Genomic DNA, 22,934 nt, shown 5'->3' on the forward strand with positions numbered 1-22,934 from the left:
CCCGGCTCCTGCTGCTATCAAGGCCCATTCTACTTGGTCTGTTGGACCTTCTTGGGCGGCCCGCCATGGCGCGTCCGCTGAAAAATTGTGCAAGGCAGCTATGTGGTCCTCAAGTCAACATGATCATCTATGCCTTTGATACCTTTGCCTCCCAGGATGCTTCTTTTGGATGCCGGGATCTTGTGCCCGCTACAGTGCGTCTTCTCCCATGAGGAACTGCTTTAGGACATCCCCGATGTTATTCCCTGTGGAATACCAGTGTACCCCGCTGCAGAAAAAGAGATTTATGGTAAGACTTACCATTGTTAATCTCTTTCTGCGAGGTACACTGGTTTCCACAGGGCGCCCACCCTGACGCACTTAGCGTCTTTGGGTTTGTATGGCATTAGCCGCTAGTCCTTTCTCCTGTCATGAGAATGTGGATCTATGTAACTAACATCTACCGTCTGTCTTACCTGCTACTGCATTGGACTGGTTAACAAAACTGTGCTCCAGTGCCTGGAGGCGGGGTTATAGAGGAGGCGGTGCAATGCATCCTGGGAAAAGTCAAAGCTTTAGCTTTAGATCCAACTCTACACCCCGATGTTATTCCCTGTGGAAACCAGTGTACCTCGCAGAAAACAGGATTTTGGTACTCACCGTTAAATCCTTTTCTCCTAGTCCGTAGAGGATGCTGGGGACTCCAAAAGGACCATGGGGTATAGACGGGATCCGCAGGAGCTTGGGCACACTAAAAAGACTTAAAACTGGGTGTGAACTGGCTCCTTCCTCTATGCCCCTCCTCCAGACCTCAGTTATAGGAACTGTGCCCAGGAGAGACGGACAGTACAAGGAAAGATTTTTGCTTTAACTAAGGGCTACCAAACTACCAGCCCACACCATAAACATACCGTACAACCGGAATAACGCCAAACCAGATAACAGTATGCATAAAACCCCAGCAACCAGCTGCAATAAACCAATACACAACTCGTGTACAAACTAACTTAACCAGTAAGAAAACACACTGCAAGTAATAGTCCGCACTGGGACGGGCGCCCAGCATCCTCTACGGACTAGGAGAAAAGGATTTAACGGTGAGTACCAAAATCCTGTTTTCTCTTACGTTCTAGAGGATGCTGGGGACTCCAAAAGGACCATGGGGATTATACCAAAGCTCCAGAACGGGCGGGAGAGTGCGGATGACTCTGCAGCACCGACTGAGCAGGGTATCAAACTTATAGAACTTAGCAAAAGTGTTCGAATCCGACCAAGTAGCTGCTCGGCAAAGCTGTAGCGCCGAGAAACCTCGGGCAGCCGCCCAAGATGAGCCCACTTTCCTGGTAGAATGGGCTTTAACCGATTTCGGCTCCGGCAGTCCTACCGAAGAATGAGCCTGCTGGATCGTACTACAAATCCAGCGTGCAATAGTCTGTTTTGAAGCGGGATGACCAATCTTGTTGGCCACATACAAAACAAACAACGCTTCAGTTTTCCTAGTAACAGCTGTCCTAGAAACATATACTTTTAACGCTCTTACAACATCCAGAGATTTTGGAATCGCCACCTCTTCCATAGCTACCGGAACCACAATAGGTTGGTTAATGTGAAATGAAGAAACCACCTTCGGTAGAAATTGTTGACGAGTCCTCAATTCCGCGCTATCCGAATGAAAAATCAAGTACGGGCTCTTATGAGATAAAGCTGCCAATTCCGACACTCGCCTGGCAGATGCCAGCGCCAAAAGCATAACGACCTTCCAAGTGAGAAATTTCAACTCAACCTTACGCAAAGGTTCAAACCAGGAAGACATGAGAAACTGTAAGACGACATCAAGGTCCCATGGAGCTACAGGAGGTACAAACGGCGGATTGATATGCATTACACCCTTCACAAAGGTCTGAACCTCTGGGAGGGCAGCTAACTCTTTTTGAAAGAAAATAGACAAAGCCGAAATTTGCACTTTGATGGAACCCAATTTCAGGCCTGCATCTACGCCCGCCTGTAAAAAGTGGAGAAAACGACCCAAGTGAAAATCCTCCGCAGGAGCCTTTTTAAGCTCACACCAGGAAACATACTTCCTCCAGATACGGTGATAGAGTTTCGCCGTAACCTCTTTCCTAGCCTTAATGAGAGTTGGAATGACTTCCCTGGGAATACCCTTACGAGCTAAGATCTGGCGCTCAACCTCCATGCCGTCAAACGCAGCCGCGGTAAGTCTGGAAACACGCATGGACCCTGCAACAACAGATCCTCTCTTAGTGGAAGCGGCCAAGGATCTTCCACCAGCAAGTCCTGAAGATCCGGGTACCAGGCCCTTCTTGGCCAGTCTGGAACGACGAGAATCGCCTGAACCCTTGCTCGACGAATGATCCCCAGCACATTTGGAATGAGAGGAAGTGGAGGGAACACATACACCGACTGGAAGACCCACGGAGACACCAGGGCGTCCACTGCAGTGGCCTATGGGTCCCTTGACCTGGAACAATACCTCGGGAGCTTCTTGTTGAGCCGAGACGCCATCATGTCTATCAACGAAATTCCCCAGCGTCTTGTCACTTCTGCAAATACCTTTTGGTGCAGAGCCCACTCTGCCGGATGGAGGTCGTGTCTGCTGAGGAAATCCGCCTCCCAGTTGTCCACCCCCGGTAGGAAAACTACTGACAGTGCGCTGACGTGTTGTTCCGCCCAGCGAAGGATCTTTGTGGCCTCCGCCATTGCCGCTCTGCTCCTCGTTCCACCTTGCCGGTTTATATGGGCCACCGCTGTGATGTTGTCTGACTGTACCAGGACCGGTCGATCCTGAAGAAGACTTCTTGCTTGGAGCAGGCCGTTGTAAATGGCTCTTAACTCGAGAATATTTATGTGGAGACAGGCTTCCTGGAGCGACCATTTTCCCTGGAAATTTCTTCCTTGGGTGACTGCGCCCCAGCCCCGGAGACTTGCATCTGTCGTCAGAAGTACCCATTCCTGGATACCGAATCGGCGTACCCCCAGTAGGTGATGAGCTTGTAGCCACCACAGGAGAGAAATTCTGGCTCTGGGATATAGACTTATCTTCCGGTGAATGTGTAGATGAGATCCGGACCATTTGCTCAGCAAGTCCCACTGAAACACGCGGGCGTGAAATTTGCCAAATGGAATGGCTTCGTACGCCGCAACCATCTTCCCCAGAACCCGAGTACAATAATGGATCGACACACTCCTCGGCTTCAGAAGTTCTCTGACCATCGTCTGCAGTTCCCGAGCCTTTTCTTCTGGAAGGATTACCTTCTGTAACTCCGTGTCCAGAATCATGCCCAGAAAAGGAAGCCGAGTGGTCGGAATCAACTGGGATTTCGGCAAATTGAGCACCCAACCGTGCTGTCGCAGAACCGATAGTGACAACTCTACACTTCTCAGCAATCGTTCCTTGGACCTCGCCTTTATCAGGAGATCGTCCAAGTACGGGATAATTGAAACCCCTTGTTTGCGAAGAAGAACCATCATTTCTGCCATGACCTTGGTGAAAATCCTCGGAGCCATGGAAAGCCCAAACGGCAACGTCTATAATTGGTAATGAGAATCCTGTATCGCAAACCTGAGGAAAGCCTGATGTGGACAGGGCCGGATTAACAATGGGGCTGATGGAGCTGCAGCTCCAGGCCCACCCTCTAAAATAGGCCCACGGTATCTGCAAGTGTCTATGCTGCTGTAAACAGGATTTTTTTTTCTCCCGCTACTGCAGCGCCCCCTAGGGCCCGCCCCCTCCGGCAGCATCAACACCAGCCTCCTCTCCTCTCCAAACCCCCCACCCCCCCATGGCAGCGCCGGTCAGTGTCACATGCCGGGGACCTGTATCACACTCACTGTATAGGCAAAGTTTTTTTCATGTTCTCGCCCGGGATCGTAGCTCCGCCCCCTCGCGGCATTAGGCCACGCCCCTTCACGGCATTATGCTCGCAATTTGATTGCCTGTGGGTGGTGGAGTCCAGCTGCTGGCAGGTCCCCAATGGCAGGAATGGTGAAGGAGACAAATGAAGGAGCGTCATCAGCAGACTTCCCAGCAACAGCCCTGCTGCCAGGACAGGGGCTCTATTCAGCAGTAGTGCAAACAAATTGTGGTTCTGTCTGTACTTTCACCCTCCTCATTTACTGCAAGCACAGTGGGCAAGACAGAACTCTGGTGACCAGGGCCGGATTGGTCATTAGTTCTACCAAGCAGAGGCCCAGTGGGCTGATTGGGGTGTGGTCCCGCCTATCATCTGTGGCCCCGCCCTCCCACGCATCACTAAATTAATGTACTTTGCCTTGTGCGCTGCGGCCACTAACAGGAGAAGAGGTCCCGTCCCCACACCACCCGGCTGTCAGGAAGAGGAGGAGATCTGCGCGCCAAACTCCGTTGATGTTATTGCGCAGACCTCAGAGAAAGAGACAGTGCGGCCGCGGTGGATCCAGCAGGAGAGGTGAGTATGAGTCTTCTCTAATCTCTCTGACCTCTGCCTGCAAACAAAGTGCTCTTGTGATAGAACAGTTCTATCGGCACCCCCACCCGCGGTGTAATGTGAGTAACAGACACCGCTGGGTGGTGTAATGTGAATAATGGACGCCTCTGTGCGTTGTAATGTGACGCCGGTGTACGCTGTAATATGAATAACGTGACACCGCTGTACTCTGTAATGTGAATAATGTGACGCTGCTGTCCAGTGTAATGTGAGTAACAGACGCTGCTGGGTGTTGTAATGTGAATGACAGTTGCCGCTGTGCGCTGTAATGTGAATAACCCAAGTCGCTGTGCGGTGTAATGTGAATAACCCAAGTCGCTGTGCGGTGTAATGTGAATAACCCAAGTCGCTGTGTGGTGTAATGTGAATAACCCAAGTCGCTGTGCGGTGTAATGCGAGTAACGGGAGTCGCTGTGCGCTGTAATGTGAGTAACGGAAGTCACTGTGCGGTGTAATGCGAGTAACGGAAGTCACTGTGCGCTGTAATGTGAATAACGCAAGTTGCTGTGCGCTGTAATGTGAGTAACGGAAGTCACTGTGCGCTGTAATGTGAGTAACGGAAGTTGCAGTATGCTGTAATGTGAATAACGCAAGTCGCTGTGCGCTGTAATGTGAGTAACGTAAATCGCTGTGCGGTGTAATGTGAGTAACGGAAGTTGCAGTATGCTGTAATGTGAATAACGCAAGTTGCTGTGCGCTGTAATGTGAGTAACGGAAGTCACTGTGCGGTGTAATGTGAGTAACGGAAGTTGCAGTATGCTGTAATGTGAATAACGCAAGTCGCTGTGCGCTGTAATGTGAGTAACGTAAATCGCTGTGCGGTGTAATGTGAGTAACGGAAGTCGCTGTGCGCTGTAATGTGAGTAACAGAAATCGCTGTGCGGTGTAATGTGAATAACGCAAGTCGCTGTGCGCTGTAATGTGAGTAACGGAAATCGCTGTGCGGTGTAATGGGAGTAACGGAAGTCGCTGTGCGGTGTAATGTGACTAACGGAAGTCGCTGTGCGCTGTAATGTGAGTAACGGAAGTTGCTGTGCGCTGTAATGTGAGTAACGGAAGTCGCTGTGCGCTGTAATGTGAGTAACAGAAGTCGCTGTGCGCTGTAATGGGAGTAACGGAAGTCGCTGTGCGGTGTAATGGGAGTAACAGAAGTCGCTGTGCGCTGTATTGTGAGTAACGGAAGTCGCTGTGCGCTGTAATGTGAGTAACGGAAGTCGCTGTGCGCTGTAATGTGAGTAACAGAAGTCGCTGTGCGCTGTAATGGGAGTAACGGAAGTCGCTGTGCGCTGTAATGTGAGTAACAGAAGTCGCTGTGCGCAGTAATGTGAGTAACAGAAGTCGCTGTGCGCTGTAATGGGAGTAACGGAAGTCGCTGTGCGGTGTAATGGGAGTAACAGAAGTCGCTGTGCGGTGTAATGGGAGTAACAGAAGTCGCTGTGCGCTGTATTGTGAGTAACGGAAGTCGCTGTGCGGTGTAATGTGAGTAACGGAAATCGCTGTGCGGTGTAATGGGAGTAACAGAAGTCGCTGTGCGCTGTATTGTGAGTAACGGAAATCGCTGTGCGGTGTAATGTGAGTAACGGAAGTCGCTGTGCGGTGTAATGTGAGTAACGGAAATCGCTGTGCGGTATAATGTGAGTAACGGAAGTCGCTGTGCGCTGTAATGTGAGTAACGGAAGTCGCTGTGCGCTGTAATATAAATAACGGAAGTCGCTGTGCGCTGTAATGTGAGTAACGGAAGTTGCTGTGCGGTGTAATGTGAGTAACGGAAATCGCTGTGCGCTGTAATGTGAGTAACGGAAGTCGCTGTGCACTGTAATGTGAGTAACGGAAGTCGCTGTGCGCTGTAATGTGAGTAACGGAAGTCGCTGTGCGCTGTAATGTGAGTAACGGAAGTCGCTGTGCGCTGTAATATAAATAACGGAAGTCGCTGTGCGCTGTAATGTGAGTAACGGAAGTTGCTGTGCGGTGTAATGTGAGTAACGGAAGTCACTGTGCGGTGTAATGTGACTAACGGAAATCGCTGTGCGGTGTAATGTGAGTAACGGAAGTCGCTGTACACTATAATGTGAGTAACGGAAGTCACTGTGCGGTGTAATGTGAGTAACGGAAGTCGCTGTGCGCTGTAATGTGAGTAACGGAAGTCGCTGTGCGCTGTAATATAAATAACGGAAGTCGCTGTGCGCTGTAATGTGAGTAACGGAAGTTGCTGTGCGGTGTAATGTGAGTAACGGAAGTCGCTGTACACTATAATGTGAGTAACGGAAGTCACTGTGCGGTGTAATGTGAGTAACGGAAGTCGGTGTGCACTGTCCTGTGAATAACGGAAGTCGCTGTGCGCTGTAATGTGAGTAACGGAAGTCGCTGTGCGCTGTAATATAAATAACGGAAGTCACTGTGCGGTGTAATGTGAGTAACGGAAGTCGCTGTGCACTGTAATGTGAGTAACGGAAGTCACTGTGCGGTGTAATGTGAGTAACGGAAGTCGGTGTGCGCTGTCCTGTGAATAACGGGAGTCGCTGTGTGTGCTGTAATGTGAGTAACGGAAGTCGCTGTGCGCCGTAATGTGAGGAACGGAAGTCGCTGTGCGCTGTAATGTGAGGAACGGAAGTCGCTGTGCGGTGTAATGTGAGTAACGGAAGTCGCTGTGCGCCGTAATGTGAGGAACGGAAGTCGCTGTGCGCTGTAATGTGAGGAACGGAAGTCGCTGTGCGGTGTAATGTGAGTAACGGAAGTCGCTGTGCTCTGTAATGTGAATAACGGAAGTCGCTGTGCGGTGTAATGTGAGTAACGAAAGTAGCTGTGTGCTTTAGTGTGACACCACTGTGCGCTATAATGTGAATAATGTGACGACGCTGTGCGGTGTAATGTGAGTAACGGACACTGCCATGCGCTGTAATGTGAATAATTGATGTGTCAGTGCAGTTTAATGTGAATAATGGACGCCGCTGTGCATTGTAATGTGAATAACGGATGTTGGTGGTCATTCCAAGTTGATCGCTTGCTGGCTAGTTTTAGCAGCCGTGCAAACGCTATGCCGCCGCCCACTGGGGAGTGTATTTTAGCTTAGCAGAAGTGCGAATGCATGTGCAGCCGAGCTCAGCAAAACCAGTTTGTGCAGTTTCAGAGTAGCTCTGAACCTACTCAAAGCTTGCGATCACTTTAGCCTATTTGTGTCCGGATTTCACGTCATACACCCGCCCATCGAACGCCCAGCCACGCCTGCGTTTTTTCAGACACTCCTGCGTTTTTGCAAACACTCCCTGAAAATGGTCAGTTGACACCCAGTAACGCCCCCTTCCTGTCAATCTTCTTGCGAACGTCAGTGCGATGAAAAACTTTGCTAGAACCTGAGCACAGTCACAACGGGCTTTGTACCCGTATGTCGCGAGTGTGCATTGCAGCCCATACGCGTGTGCATAAATGCAGTTTTTTCACCTGATCGCTGCGCTGCGAAAATCGATCAATTCGGAATGACCCCCTATGTGATTGCAATACTGACTATGTGCGATTTTGGCTAAGTGTCAATTTTAACTATCTCTTCTATAGAGATAGTCAAAATTGACTTGCCTGCACAGTCTATCTATTCTTGAGATGCCGACCACGCGGGACCGCGCATCGGCATTGCAAGGTGACTTTCACCTTGCGATCTGCACTAACTTTTCTTACGATTTTGACTTTATAGTCAAAATCATAAGAAAAAATCTCACCGTGTGTACACACCATAACACTTCCTGCTTTGCCTTATTACCGAGGTGAAGCAGGAAGGGACATCAGCAAGATGTATTAACATCTTGTCTGTTGAAGCACTCCCCCCTCAGGCGATGCCCTCCTGAGCTTACAGAGCGTCAGCTCAATGCTGATGTACTGTCTCCCCCTGCCCGGCCGGCTCCACTGTGCATGTGCGGGATGTCATACTCACGCGAGATCCCCTACGCAGTCCAGAGCCGGCGCCTGCCACAGCCAGGGATAGCTCTGTCCCTGCTGTGGTGTATGGGCATCGCCACCTGCAGCTGTCGAAACTGACAGCTGCAGGTGTCAGAACGGTCAGCAATGCTGACTGTACATACATTGCCCCCTCATATTGGTGTGCTATCTGTAATGGTGCCTATACACTTGTGCAATGCCCTGCGACGTGACATCGCGGGGCATCGTTCCGGCAGTTCAGGTGCAATGAAATCGCACCTGAACTGCCAAAGTTATTACCATGCGATCATGCGATAGATTGAATGGTAATCACGTGATGGGCACGTCACACTCCCGTCGTGTGCCAATCACGCATCGCGGTGCGATATATCCATGTGTTTTTAAAAACACATGCGATCGCACTGCGATTCAATAAATATTAAGTCCAGCACATACTATCATGAGACGCGATATTCGACCGGTGTGCACACGCATGGGTGTGGTATGGAAGGTAGATAGTAACTACTATTGGTCGACAGGGTCTCTAGGTCGACAGGTCAAAGGTGGACATGAGTTTTTTATGGGGGGTTTTGGTGTCATTTTCTTCGTATAGTGACCGGGAACCCCAATTAGTGCACCGTGTCCCCTTACGAAGCTCGCCATGCTTCGGGCAAGGTGCCTTGCTCCGCTAGCGCTTCGCTCGGCACAGGTTACCATTAAAATCGTAGTCCACGTGGAGCGTTAAGTATGAAAAGGTTCAAAAAAAGACAAAAAAGCTAGAATCACATAATTTGGGCCTTGTTTTGTTCCCAGAGTATTACTAACCTCAATAACATTAATTTAATTTAATAAACCATAGTTTGTGTTTTTTGTGTTTTTGTTTAGCAAAGAGGAGAGATAGATTGCAGTGGGTAAAAGAAGGTGGGTAGCTATGCCCTCCTTGGTGCTAGTCACACCTCACGGCACAGACCACACCCCCATATCAGTAGTCACACCCCCTGCGGCAGCCCCCAATAGGCCCTTTATAAATTTCAGCTCCAGGCCCACCAGGACCTTAATCTGGCACTGGATGTGGAGGATATATCGGCACATGTAAGTAGGCATCCTTTATGTCGACTGACGCCATAAAATCCCCCCCCCCCTCCAGGCTGGCAATCACCGTTCGAAGGGATTCCATCTTGAACTTGAAGACTTTCAAGTATGGATTGAGGGATTTCAGATTTATAATTGGTCTGACCGAACCGTCCGGTTTCGGTACCACAAAGAGGCTCGAGTAGAACCCCTCCCCCCGCTGGGACGGAGGGACGGGAACAATGACCTTCTGTAGACACAATTTTTGAATCGCCGCCCGGACCACCTCCCTGTCTGGAAGAACCACTGGTAATGCCGAAATGAAGAACTGGTGAGGGGGCATCTCCTGAAACTCCAGTTTGTATCCTTGAGACACGATTTCTTGAATCCAGACCTGGCTGAATACCTGAAGACGGCCCCCCACCGGTCCGGACTCCCCCAGGGAAGCCCCAGCATCATGCGGTGGACTTGGTAGCAGCCGGGGAGGACTTCTGGTCCTGTGCGTCTAAGGCTGCAGGAAGTTTTCTTCTGGCTTCTGTGAGGGGGTGACGGCGTGGCTCCGGGAACAAGCAGCTAGGCGCACCAAGTGATCGAACCCTCTGGAGCTAATGGTGTCCAGTAGCCGAGAAGCAGAGCCTTGAAACTCACAGAAGTAGGTCCTGCTTCTCTCCCCTCACTCCCACGCTGCAGGGAGCCTGTAGCCAGCAGGGCTCCCTGAAAATAAAAAACCTAACAAAAGTCTTTTTCTAGAGAAACTCAGTAGAGCTCCCCTAGTGTGCATCCAGTCACTCCTGGGCACAAAGTCTAACTGAGGTCTGGAGGAGGGGCATAGAGGGAGGAGCCAGTTCACACCCAGTTTTAAGTCTTTTTAGTGTGCCCAAGCTCCTGCGGATCCCGTCTATACCCCATGGTCCTTTTGGAGTCCCCAGCATCCTCTAGGACGTAAGAGAAAGAGATTTAACAATGGTAAGTCTTACCGTAAATCTCCTTTTTTTCCTGTTCTGTAGTTTCTGTGTTTGTCAATGTATTGTCAATATCATGGAAAGATGAAATCATGTACATTGGAGTGTATGTTTATAGCTAACAATATGTTTGTTCTTAATAGTCAGGTCACACTCCCAGCGGGTGTGGATCATTTGGTCGACCACACTTAGGTCGACAGTCATTAGGTCGACCACCATTGGTCGATAGTGACTAGGTCAACACCTGAAATAGGTTGACATGGCCTTTAGATCGACATGGACAAGGTAGACATGGAAAAAGGTCAACATGAGTTTCAAAAAAATTGGTTTTGTTTTCTTCCTAAAGTGACCAGGAACCCCAATTAGTGCACCGTGTACGCTCGCCATGCTTCGGGCAAGGTTACTATTCCCAATTGTAGTCCACATGGATCATAAAGTATGAAAAAGTTAAAGAAATTTGAAAAAAACATGTCTACTTTTTCCCATATCGACCTAGTGACCATGTCGACCTATAGACCATGTCCACCTAATGCATGTCCACCTAATGACTATCGACCTAAGTGTGGTTGGCCTAGAGACCGGATACCCACCAAGCATGGGGATATGCAGGCTGAATGATCATCCCACATTCATGGTGGATAGCAGACGAGTGTATGCTGTTGTTTAACCTTTCCAATAAAAATTCAGATTAATAAGATCAGAGTTTGGTTATTTTTAGAGATGGATTACTTTAGAAGCTCACACACAGTGACAGTACATTTGACAGTCAGCTTGACCAACCAAAATAGCATTGTATGAGGACAAAACAACAAATACTGGCAAGTGTAGCATCAAGACACAAGTAACCAGACCATCCCTTTGTAGTGTGCCCAGAGTTGTGTCATATAATATCTAAATTGACTCTTACCTGCCCTTATGAGTCATTGTGAAGCGCTTGCTGGGTCTGATCTCCACTCCATTCTTATACCATTTCCCAGTCACCTTGTCATCAGAAACCTCACATTTAAAGACGGCCTGTTCTGTTGCTTTGACTGTCAGGTCAGCAATGCCCTGTAGGACTTCTAGCTGTTTCTCTGTAGAATATAGGAGAATGTTATAGGAGAGAGCGCTAAGAAGTGTTGTAAGCCTCATTAACTTATACCCACTGCTGCCAAGAGAAATCCTAGGCCCCAAAACAACAACTCCCCCCCCCTCCCCCCAGAGTGGGTGTGGCAACAGTATGTATATTTATCTATTTCTATATATACAATCATACTCCCCAACATTGAGAAAAGGTGTAAGCGGTACTCTGGCATGGGCGTGGCCTCAGGAAAATGGGACATGGCTTAGTGTGATGATGCGTCTGCAAGCCACGCTTCCCGAATTCGTCACTTAGGGGGCATGGCCAGCACTCTGTGAGCTGCTGGCATGCACCCAGCCCCTCTGTCTCCCATGAATAGCCAGTGTCTATTCACCACTGCTCTGCTAGTGCCAAATAAACGGGACTGTCCCACGAAAATCGGGACAGTTGGGAGGTCTGTATATAGGTAAATATATATATATTTAGAAATATACATAGGTCGATCTCTCTCTCTCTCTCTCTCTTATATGTGTGTGTATGTATATATATATATATATATATATATATATATATATATACATAGATATACAGTGTAAATGTCTATATATATATATATATATATATATATATATATATACTAGGCGCTTCATCGCGCCCTACGGGCGCTCTTCACACCGTCGAAAGGGGCTACGCCCCCTTAACTCCTGCACGCCTTGCTGGGGCTCAATATTTGTATTATATGGAGTATTACCTGCATTCCTAGGTTTGTTAGTGGTTAAATATTGCAAGACGAAAGTGCCGATGGCGTAGCCCCTTGCAATGGCGTGAACAGTGCCTGCAGGGCACGATGTACAGAATGTAGCGGGTGCGGGGGGGGGGGGGAGGGGGCAGGGCGTATGTAGATGCTGTGGGTGGAGTGGGGGGTGAATGCAGGTGGGGGGGGTGCGGGACCTATAACTATGTGATGTTATGTGTAACAATATATAGGACACGGATAAGGATGTATGTGATATAGACATACCCGCATGTAGAGGTATATGGTGTCATTAGACACAGAGGGGAGTGCTGGTACAATGCGGAACAGGGGCAGCTGTGTCCTGTCTCTACACCGTACCATCCTTCAGGTGTAGCAACGCGGACATGTTGCGCACGCAATGTCTCCACGCGGCCGCAGGTGCTCCAGTCCCATCTGCATGCACTATGTGCGCGCCCCCCTCAGGTGCTGTGTGAGGGATAGAGAGGAGGCGGCACAGCGAAGCATCACCGATATACCGGTAGCTATGGGGGGCACCGCAGGGGGTTATGGCTCCTGTCCTCCTGGTGAGGGTATGTCAGGGAGTTATCCAGGAGCCGGTGGTATGGACCCTGTATGGGACACAGGGGGGTAGGGAGGGGACACAGAGACACGGGGCGGTAGGGAGGGGATAGAGAGACACGGGGCGGTAGGGAGGGGATAGAGAGACGCGGGGCGGTAGGGAGGGGATAGAGAGAAGTGGGGCGGTAGGGTGGGGATACAGAGGCGTAGGGAGGAGGGGATACAGAGACGCGGGGTGGTACGGAGGGGACGCAGAGACGCGGGGCGGTAGGGAGGGGATAGAGAGACGTGGGGCGGTAGGGATGGGATACAGAGACGCGGGGCGGTACGGAGGGGACAGAGAGATGCGGGGCGGTAGGGAGGGTATAGAGAGACGTGGAGGGGTAAGGAGGGGATAGAGATACGCGGGGCGGTAGGGAGGGGATAGAGAGACGTGGGGGGTAGGGAGGGGATAGAGAGACGTGGGGCGGTAGGGAGGGGATAGAGAGACACGGGCGGTAGGGAGGGGACACAGATGCGGGGCGGTAGGGAGGGGACACAGATACGCGGGGCGGTAGGGAGGGGATAGAGAGACGCGTGGCGGTAGGGAGGGGATAGAGAGACGCGTGGCGGTAGGGAGGGGACACAGAGATGCGGGGCAGTAGGGAGGGGATAGAGAGAAGCGGGGCGGCAGGGTGGGGATACAGAGGCATAGGGAGGAGGGGATACAGAGATGCGGGGCGGTAGGGAGGGTCCCCAGTGAGGAAGCCGATGAAGAGAGGAGGGAAAGTAGTGGAGGGGGTGGTCACCATTAGCGGAGACATTTGCAAAGTGGTGACCAGACATAGATACAGTGGGTAGGATGGCCGGAGGGACTCACCGTTGGGGCTGTGGGCGGCTGCTGAAGGCTGGTAAACAGTACAGTGTTCAGAGGCAGTCTGTGCTACTATTACACACATTCCCCCCCTGCTCGTGCTGTGCGGTGGATGAAAAGGGGCGTGGCATAATGCAAAAGGGGCGTGGCCTCACGGGTCTTTTCTCTCTCGCTCCGGGGGTGTTTCCAGCTTGCCTGTAGATGCTGGCAGCCCCCGGAGACTGGAGTGTGTGTGCCGGCTCTTCTCTGTGACAGGAGGTGAGTGCTGCAGGAGATGACGTCAGTGCAGCACCCGCCTCCTGTCACAGCAGGAGAGCGGACAGCTGGATGTGTGCGGAGGAGGCGGCGGGTCTGTGTACGCGGGGCAGGGAGGGCTATGAAGCCTTCTCCTGCGCCACCCGTCCCTCCTAATGGCAGCAGTTGTTGTTCGCTCTGCACCGCGGCCGGGGAGTCGGAGTGGCTGATGTGGGGGGGGGGGGAGGAGGGGGGGGGGGGAGGAGGAGCAGAGACTTGCTACACATGTGGTGGGCGGGCTCTGTGACTCCGCCCACCGCTGTGACTCCACCCAGCGTTAGAAATGCAGGCACAGAGTCACAGGGCTAATATATAGGAGATATAAATATATATAATACTAACACTAATGGTAATGTATGGATGCATGTATTATAGAATATTTATATAGAATTTAAAAGACACAAAAGTCTATTTACTAAGCCTTGGATGGAGATAAAATCGCTGGAGATAAAGTACCAGCCTATCGGCTCCTGTCATTTTTCAAACTCAGGGGCAGATTTATTAAGCTCGGTGAAGTGATAAAGTGGAAGGTGATAAAGGACCAGCCAATCAGATCTTACAGACTGGGTTTGAAAAATGACAGTTAGGAGCTGACTGGCTGGTGTTTTATCACCTTCTACTTTATCACTTCAGCAAGCTTAATAAATCTGCCCCACAGCCTGTGGCATAGCAGTTAGGAGCTGATTGGCTGGTACTTTATCTCCATCGACTTTATCTCCAGCCAAGGCTTAGTAAATAGACCTAACAGTGCTGTGTCTGTCACTCACTCACAGTCACAGTTCTCGGCTCACTGTGTCCCAGTCTAACAGACTAGGGGGTCTATTTACTAAACCTTGAATGGAGATAAAGTCGCTGGAGATAAAGTACCAGTCAATCACTGTCTAACTGCCATGTCACAGGCTGGGTTAAAAAAACATGACAGTTAGGAGCTGATTGACTGATTCTTTATCTCCATCCACTTTATCTCCATCCAGGGCTTAGTAAATAGACCCCTAGCTCTTGAAGCGGTGACCAGCCCTGCTGCTTATTCTTACAACTGAGCTGATCTGCGCCACTTCTTAAACCCTCGGGCCGCGTCCACCCAGCTGCATGCTTGCCCCTCCCAGTCCCTGCCCACCTCCAGGAGCTTGCTGATTGTATAGAGGCCATTCAGAGCCAGCTGCTGAGATTAACTCACGAGATGATAATATCATCTCGGGAGATCCTAGCAGCGGTGCGGCGGCTGGAAGTGGCTGTGAGGGACATCCACGACAATGGACAAACAGCCAGGTGACACACACATACATCCACCCTCCCGGCGGCCCGACCCACCGCTGGCCCGCCCGCCCACTGATTTATAATAAAGAAAAACAAATATTCCACAAAAAAAAGGCTACTGGTGTGCTCTGGCCTGGGGTCCATGGCATGCTCGGGCCCGGGTAATCTGTACACTCTCTCCTACCCCCCCTCTCTCGACACCACTGCTTGTACCTTCCACTATTAGGTCAGCTTCACATTTGCCACCATTGGTCAACACTTGATAACGCCCAGAGTCTTCTTTAGTGCCATCATTAATGATCAAAAAGTGTTTTTTCCCATCTTTCTTGAATCGATATTTGAATGTTTCCTCACGAGTAAGTTCCACTCCATCTTTCATCCTTGTAAAACAAGAAAAGGAAGAGATATATTAATACTACAGTGAATTAAAGGTCCCCTGTTGTATATACATAGAACAGGCAGGTTGTGAGACTAACTAATATTCATGCATTAGTAGGTTAGTCTCATGAATTTTTGTGCCACTCCCAACATGGCAGCCTGTGGTGATATCCAAGGGCACCACAACAGTTTTAGGTTGGGGGCGCAGGGTATCATTTCATTTTGGTGCCTCTAAATTGGTGAATGTTGCCCCATTAGAGGCAGCTGGACTTACCTGCCACACCACCCACCTGATGACAGGGACTTTATCTACACACATATGCACATATTTATGTTAAAAACAGCATAGAGGACACTATGGGGAATGCATATGGTAGTCTATTAGAATAAAAATACAACAATAAGGGGCTCATATATTATTTATTAAGTTTTAGACAGGATAAATTTATGTCCGCTATTCAGACAATAAGAAATTAATTTCCGCCCGGATGTATTAAAAAATCACATGGAGGAACAGACGCTCCAATAAAAGCCTGCCCCTTTAATGTGCAAACTAAAGAAGATCCTTTTCCTGGTAAAGTATGTGATATGTAGCCAGGTGGGAAATTAGGAGGGGGAAGCACAGGGGGTGCTGTGAGGTGGAGCTGTCACAAGGGGAGAAGCAAAGGGAGATCTGAGGGGGATAAGGGGAGGGACACATGAAGTAGGAAGTGAATAGAGCACATGGCTGGTCCCAGAGGACCTCACAGTAACTAGCCACACACTGTAGGGAGTGGGACTGGAGCTGGGTGCAGGAGGGTCCTGGAGGTAAGCTGAGAAGGGCTGTGGGAAGGGAAGAGGTGGAACAGCTGGAAAGGGGATATCCCTGTCCTGACACTGCCTGTGGTAACCCTAGATGGCAGCCCGTGACCCAGTACATTGATTGTTTTCCAGGTGGGGGGGGGGGGGGGGGGGGGAATTGTGAGTCGTGACCCCCCCCCCCCCCCCCCATCCCATTGCTTCCTAGTGAGTTTACAAACTGCATTCTCAGGAAAATCACTTTAGTAAAAAAAAAAATGCCTGCCTTCCCTGAGCAGGTTCTTTTGTTATCATGGGGGCAAGAATTAAAAAATAGAAGACATACCACATGACTTGAGCACCTTCTTCTGATACCTCCACTTCCAATTCAATTTTATCTCCCACAAAGACTTGTTGATCTTCAAGTGGTCTCACAATTGTAACAGGAGGTTCTGAAATTACAGATATTACATCCATATTTATTAAACGTAGACTATTCATTTTTGAATGCAATGGACATTTAACATATTCTATTTTGGAATAATTTGCATCCTTATTTGTTTTGTCTGGATTAGATTTGCACCAAATCTGCATAAAGCGAGATCCGTTATATTCCACTCGGGAATAATGCATGAAATACAATTGTTTTTATTCACCTTTGACAAAGAGTTCTGTGTAACATTTCTCGTCACCAATGACACACTCGTAGTTTGCATCATCTGCCAGGGTGCATTTGTTGATGGTCAATACCCTTTTCAGGCCAACATTCTCAAACACGTATCTGTAGAGATGAAAGTGGTTTATTTTGTCAATATTTGTTATAAAGACAAAGTAGGCTCATGCCTAGCAGGGCTGGAATAAGGTTTGCGCGGGTCCAGGGCAACTAATTTGTGGTGGTCTCTATCAAAAACATTGCCAATAAGATATGCTAGCCATGCTATTAATAAGTATAATGTGTAAATACTCCTAGCACCATAAATGTCTAGTACCTTTTAAAAGGGTCTACTACAATATCCCGGCTGTCGGGATCCCGGTGGCCACCATACCGGCGCCGGGATCCCAACCGCCGGAATGCCGGCAGTGAGGCGAGTGCAAAAGAGCCCCTTGCGGACTCGCTACACTCGCCACGCTGCGGGTTTATTCTCCCTCCGGGAGTGTCGTGGAGATCCCAAGTGGGAGAATAGTTGTCGGGATCCTGGCGCCGGTATGCTGAGCGCCGGGATCCCGACAGAATAGATATCAAATGCCTCCCTTTTAAAACTCCTAAAATGTCTCAATAAAATATTCACCAGTTGGAGTGAGACACTGATTACATAAAATACTGAACACATTCGCTAATAGCTATGTACATTTGTAGCCTTAAATAAACAAGTCGCAAATTCAAGGGTAAAATGGCTAGCACAGGGCCTTAGTAGTGGCATAGCAGAATCTGCACTGGATAAATGTCAATGTCTGACTCTAAGCTAAGGATGCACAATTATATACCCTTGTGATACATGAAAAATAGAAGATCTACATTTATTAAAAGATTTAGGAAATACATAACCACTCCGCAATGATATATTAAAAAGAATGTAGACAAGCACAGCCTCATTTTAATGCATCTTCTTATTAGTGATGTGCACCGGACATTTTTCGGGTTTTGTGTTTTGGTTTTGGATTCGGTTCCGCGGCCGTGTTTTGGATTCGAACGCGTTTTGGCAAAACCTCACTGAAAATTTTTTGTCGGATTCGGGTGTGTTTTGGATTCGGGTTTTTTTACAAAAAACCCTCAAAAACAGCTTAAATCATAGAATTTGGGGGTCATTTTGATCCCATAGTATTATTAACCTCAATAACCATAATTTCCACTCATTTTCAGTCTATTCTGAACACCTCACACCTCACAATATTATTTTTAGTCCTAAAATTTGCACCGAGGTCGCTGGATGGCTAAGCTAAGCGACACAAGTGGCCGACACAAACACCTGGCCCATCTAGGAGTGGCACTGCAGTGTCAGACAGGATGGCACTTCAAAAAAATAGTCCCCAAACAGCACATAATGCAAAGAAAAAAGAGGTGCAATGAGGTAGCTGTGTGACTAAGCTAAGCGACCCAAGTGGCCGACACAACACCTGGCCCATCTAGGAGTGGCACTGCAGTGTCAGACAGGATGGCACTTCAAAAAAATAGTCCCCAAACAGCACATGATGCAAAGAAAAAAAGAGGTGCACCAAGGTCACTGGATGGCTAAGCTAAGTGACACAAGTGGCCGACACAAACACCTGGCCCATCTAGGAGTGGCACTGCAGTGTCAGGCAGGAGGGCACTTCAAAAAATAGTCCCCAAACAGCACATGATGCAAAGAAAAATGAAAGAAAAAAGAGGTGCAAGATGGAATTGTCCTTGGGCCCTCCCACCAACCCTTATATTGTATAAACAGGACATGCACACTTTAACAAACCCATCATTTCATCCGCAGGGTCTGCCACACGACTGTGACTGAAATGACTGGTTGGTTTGGGCCCCCACCAAAAAAGAAGCAATCAATCTCTCCTTGCACAAACTGGCTCTACAGAGGCAAGATGTCCACCTCCTCCTCATCGTCCGATTCCTCACCCCTTTCACTGTGTACATCTCCCTCCTCACAGATTATTAATTCGTCCCCACTGGAATCCACCATCTCAGGTCCCTGTGTACTTTCTGGAGGCAATTGCTGGTGAATGTATCCACGGAGGAATTGATTATAATTCATTTTGATGAACATCATCTTCTCCACATTTTCCGGAAGTAACCTAGTTGCCTGTGAATTAACGTGGATACCGGAAACACGTTTCTCACTGCCCAGGCTGCCAAGGCCTGAGTTATCCGCTTTGCTGCAGGATGACTGCTGTGATATTTCATCTTCCTCGCAAAGGACTGTTGGACAGTCAATTGCTTACTGGAAGTAGTACAAGTGGTCTTCCAACTTCCCCTCTGGGATGACGATCGACTCCCAGCAGCAACAACAGCAGCGCCAGCAGCAGTAGGCGTTACACTCAAGGATGCATCAGAGGAATCCCAGGAAGGAGAGGACTCATCAGACTTGCCAGTGACATGACCTGCAGGACTATTGGCTTTCCTGTCTAAGGAGGAAATTGACACTGAGGGAGTTGGTGGTGTGGTTTGCAGGAGCTTGGTTACAAGAGGAAGGGATTTAGTTGTCAGTGGACTGCTTCCGCTGTCACCTAAAGTTTTTGAACCTGTCAATGACTTCTGATGAATGCGCTCCAGGTGACGTATAAGGGAGGATGTTCCGAGGTGGTTAACGTCCTTACCCCTACTTATTACAGCTTGACAAAGGCGACACACGGCTTGAAACCTGTTGTCCGCATTTGCGTTCAAATAATTCCACACCGAAGAGGTGATTTTATTTGTAATTTGACCAGGCATGTCACTGGCCATATTCGTATCATGGATAAAAGGTGTCTCCCCGGGTGCCTGACTTAAACAAACCACTTCACCATCAGAATCCTCCTTGTCAATTTCCTCCTCAGCGCCAGCAACACCCATGTCCTCATCCTGGTGTACTTCAACAGTGACATCTTCAATTTGACTATCAGGAACTGGACTGCGGGTGCTCCTTCCAGCACTTGCAGGGGGCGTGCAAATGGTGGAAGGCGCCACCTCTTCCCGTCCAGTGTTGGGAAGGTCAGGCATCACAGCCGACACAATTGGACTCTCCTTGGGGATTTGTAATTTAGAAGAACGCACAGTTCTTTGCTGTGCTGTTGCCAGCTTAAGTCTTTTCATTTTTCTAGCGAGAGGATGAGTGCTTCCATCCTCATGTGAAGCTGAACCACTAACCATGAACATAAGCCAGGGCCTCAGCCGTTCCTTGCCACTCCGTGTCGTAAATGGCATATTGGCAAGTTTACGCTTCTCCTCAGACGCTTTTAATTTTGATTTTTGGGTCATTTTACTGAACTTTTGTTTTTTGGATTTTACATGCTCTCTACTATGACATTGGGCATCGGCCTTGGCAGACGACGTTGATGGCATTTCATCGTCTCGGCCATGACTAGTGGCAGCAGCTTCAGCACGAGGTGGAAGTGGATCTTGATCTTTCCCTATTTTACCCTCCACATTTTTGTTCTCCATTTTTTAATGTGTGGAATTATATGCCAGTATCAATAGCAATGGCCTACTACTATATAAACTGAAATGCACCACAGGTATGGATGGACAGTATACTTGACGACACAGAGGTAGGTAGAGCAGTGGCCTTCTATACCGTACTGCTATATATTATATACTGGTGGTCAGCAAACTGTGCAAAACTGAAATGCACCACAGGTATGGATGGATATAGTATACTTGACGACACAGAGGTAGGTAGAGCAGTGGCCTTCTGTACCGTACTGCTATATATTATATACTGGTGGTCAGCAAACTACAAAACTGAAATGCACCACAGGTATGGATGGATATAGTATACTTGACGACACAGAGGTAGGTAGAGCAGTGGCCTTCTGTACCGTATGTACCGTCATGACGCAACCGAGCGGCAAGTACGAGTGGTGCGGGCAGGGAGAGCTGAGCGCACAGTGAGACCCCATATATGAGTCCTGCAGCACCACGTCCTGGGCGGGACGGAGCGGGCGGAGTTTCATGTGTGGTCATGACGCGACCGAGCCGGCCAGAGTATGAAACATGCGGGCAGGGGGGAGCTGAGTGGGCGGAGTTCCATGTTAAGTCGCGCTGGGTATGAATTAAAAGGCGCGCGCGGGCAGGGAGCTGAGCAGCAGGTGCAATGCTCAGATGAAAGTGTCTGCCTGCCTGTGCTTGTGCATCCTGCCCGCCATGTGCACCGGCTCCTGCCTCCTCCACTCACCTGCTGGGTGCACAGCTACCAGTCTCATTCCAGGCCTGCACACCATTCTGGGAGCGGCCGCGGTGGTGGGAGAAGACGAGCGAGGAGCATTAAAAGAACAAGGAGCAGCAGCCACAGCGTGGCGGCATGCGGCCGCCTGCCACAAGCATCCAGTCTGCCTGCCTGAGCCCCTGTCCCTGGATCCCGGCAGCAGCACAGCAGACAGACAGCTGCATCATCGGCACTGCAGGGAGAGTGCTGCCCCCCAGCCAGGGTGAGTGCAGGTGTAGACATATCCTTGTTGACTCTCACTCTTTCTCTGTCTGTCCTCTCTGCGCTCTCTCTCTCTATATATCCTCAACCCCCTCTCTCTTCCTCTCTCTGTTCTTTCTCTCCCCCTCCGCCACCCTCTTCACTACTGTGGCATAATTTGAATTAGGGTACTATTGTGTGGTCACGCTCCTACCTAGTGAGACCAAACCCTACTGTGCGCACTCTCCCCGCCTAGTGTATGGACTGCACTACTGCCTACTGTACCCCTGGACTTATACGGCTGCATCACTGGACTGGACTTATACGGCAGTACCCTTGAACTTATACGGCAGTACCCCTGGACTTATATGGTATTACCCCTGGACTTATACGGCTGCACCACTGGACTGGACTTATACGCCCGTACCCCTGGACTTATACGGCAGTACCTCTGAATTTATATGGCAGTACTCCTGAACTTAAACATCTGTACCCCTGGACTTATACGGCAGTACCCCTGGACTTATACAGCAGTGCCACTGAAATTATATTCGCAATACCCCTGGACTTATACAGCAGTACCCCTGGACTTAATACGGCAGCACCCCTGGACTTATACATCTGCACCACTGGACTGGACTTATGCGGCAGTACCCCTGAACTTAAACGGCAATACCCCTAGACTTATACGGCAGTACCCCTGAACTTATACCCCTGCACTACTGGACTGGACTTATACGGCAGTACCCCTGAACTTATACAGCAGTTCCCCATGACTTATACGGCAGTACCCCATGACTTATATGGCTGCACCACTGGACTGGACTTATACGGCTGCACCACTGGACTGGACTTGTACGGCATTACCCCTGAACTTATACGGCAGTACTCCTGGACTTATATGGCAGTACCCCTGGACTTATATGGCTGCACCACTGGATTGGATTTATATGGCTGCACCACTGGACTGGATTTATACGGCAGTACCCCTGGACTTATACTGCAGTACCCCTGGACTTATATGGCTATACCCCTGGTCTTATACGGCTGCACCACTGGACTGGACTTATACAGCAGTACCTCTGAACTTATACGGCAGTACCCCTGGACTTATACGGCGGTACCCCTGGACTTATACGGCGGTACCCCTGGACTTATATGGCTGTACCCCTGGACTTATATGGCTGTACCCCTGGTCTTATACAGCTGCACCACTGGACTGGACTTATACAGCAGTACCCCTGAACTTATACGGCAGTACCCCTGGACTTATACGGCGGTACCCCTGGACTTATACGGCAGTACCCCTGGACTTATATGGCTGCAACACTGGACTGGACTTATACGGCAGTACCCCTGGATTTATACGGCAGTATCCCTGGACTTATACGGCAGTACCCCTGGACTTATACGGCAGTACCCCTGGACTTATATGGCTTCACCACCGGCCTGAACTTATACGGCAGTACCCCTGGACTTATACGGCAGTACCCCTGAACTTATACGGCAGTACC

At 49.4% G+C, this 22,934-nt stretch overlaps 1 protein-coding gene across 2 annotated transcripts in view; it reads right to left on the bottom strand.

The window, feature by feature from the left end:
• LOC134966277 (myosin-binding protein C, fast-type-like) overlaps window positions 1–22,934 on the bottom strand; it is a 273,752-nt gene that overhangs the window by 119,782 nt on the left and 131,036 nt on the right. For both annotated transcript variants that reach the window (XM_063942885.1, XM_063942884.1), the window contains 4 exons: window positions 16,993–17,117; window positions 16,683–16,788; window positions 15,395–15,561; window positions 11,310–11,475 (listed from right to left, as the gene is read on the bottom strand). In XM_063942885.1, coding sequence (XP_063798955.1) covers window positions 11,310–11,475; window positions 15,395–15,561; window positions 16,683–16,788; window positions 16,993–17,117 — 564 coding nt within the window. The remainder of the gene's footprint in view (window positions 1–11,309; window positions 11,476–15,394; window positions 15,562–16,682; window positions 16,789–16,992; window positions 17,118–22,934) is intronic.

This window comes from Pseudophryne corroboree, chromosome 10, assembly GCF_028390025.1.
Source record: "Pseudophryne corroboree isolate aPseCor3 chromosome 10, aPseCor3.hap2, whole genome shotgun sequence".
In the NCBI taxonomy this organism is placed as follows: Eukaryota; Metazoa; Chordata; class Amphibia; order Anura; family Myobatrachidae; genus Pseudophryne; species Pseudophryne corroboree.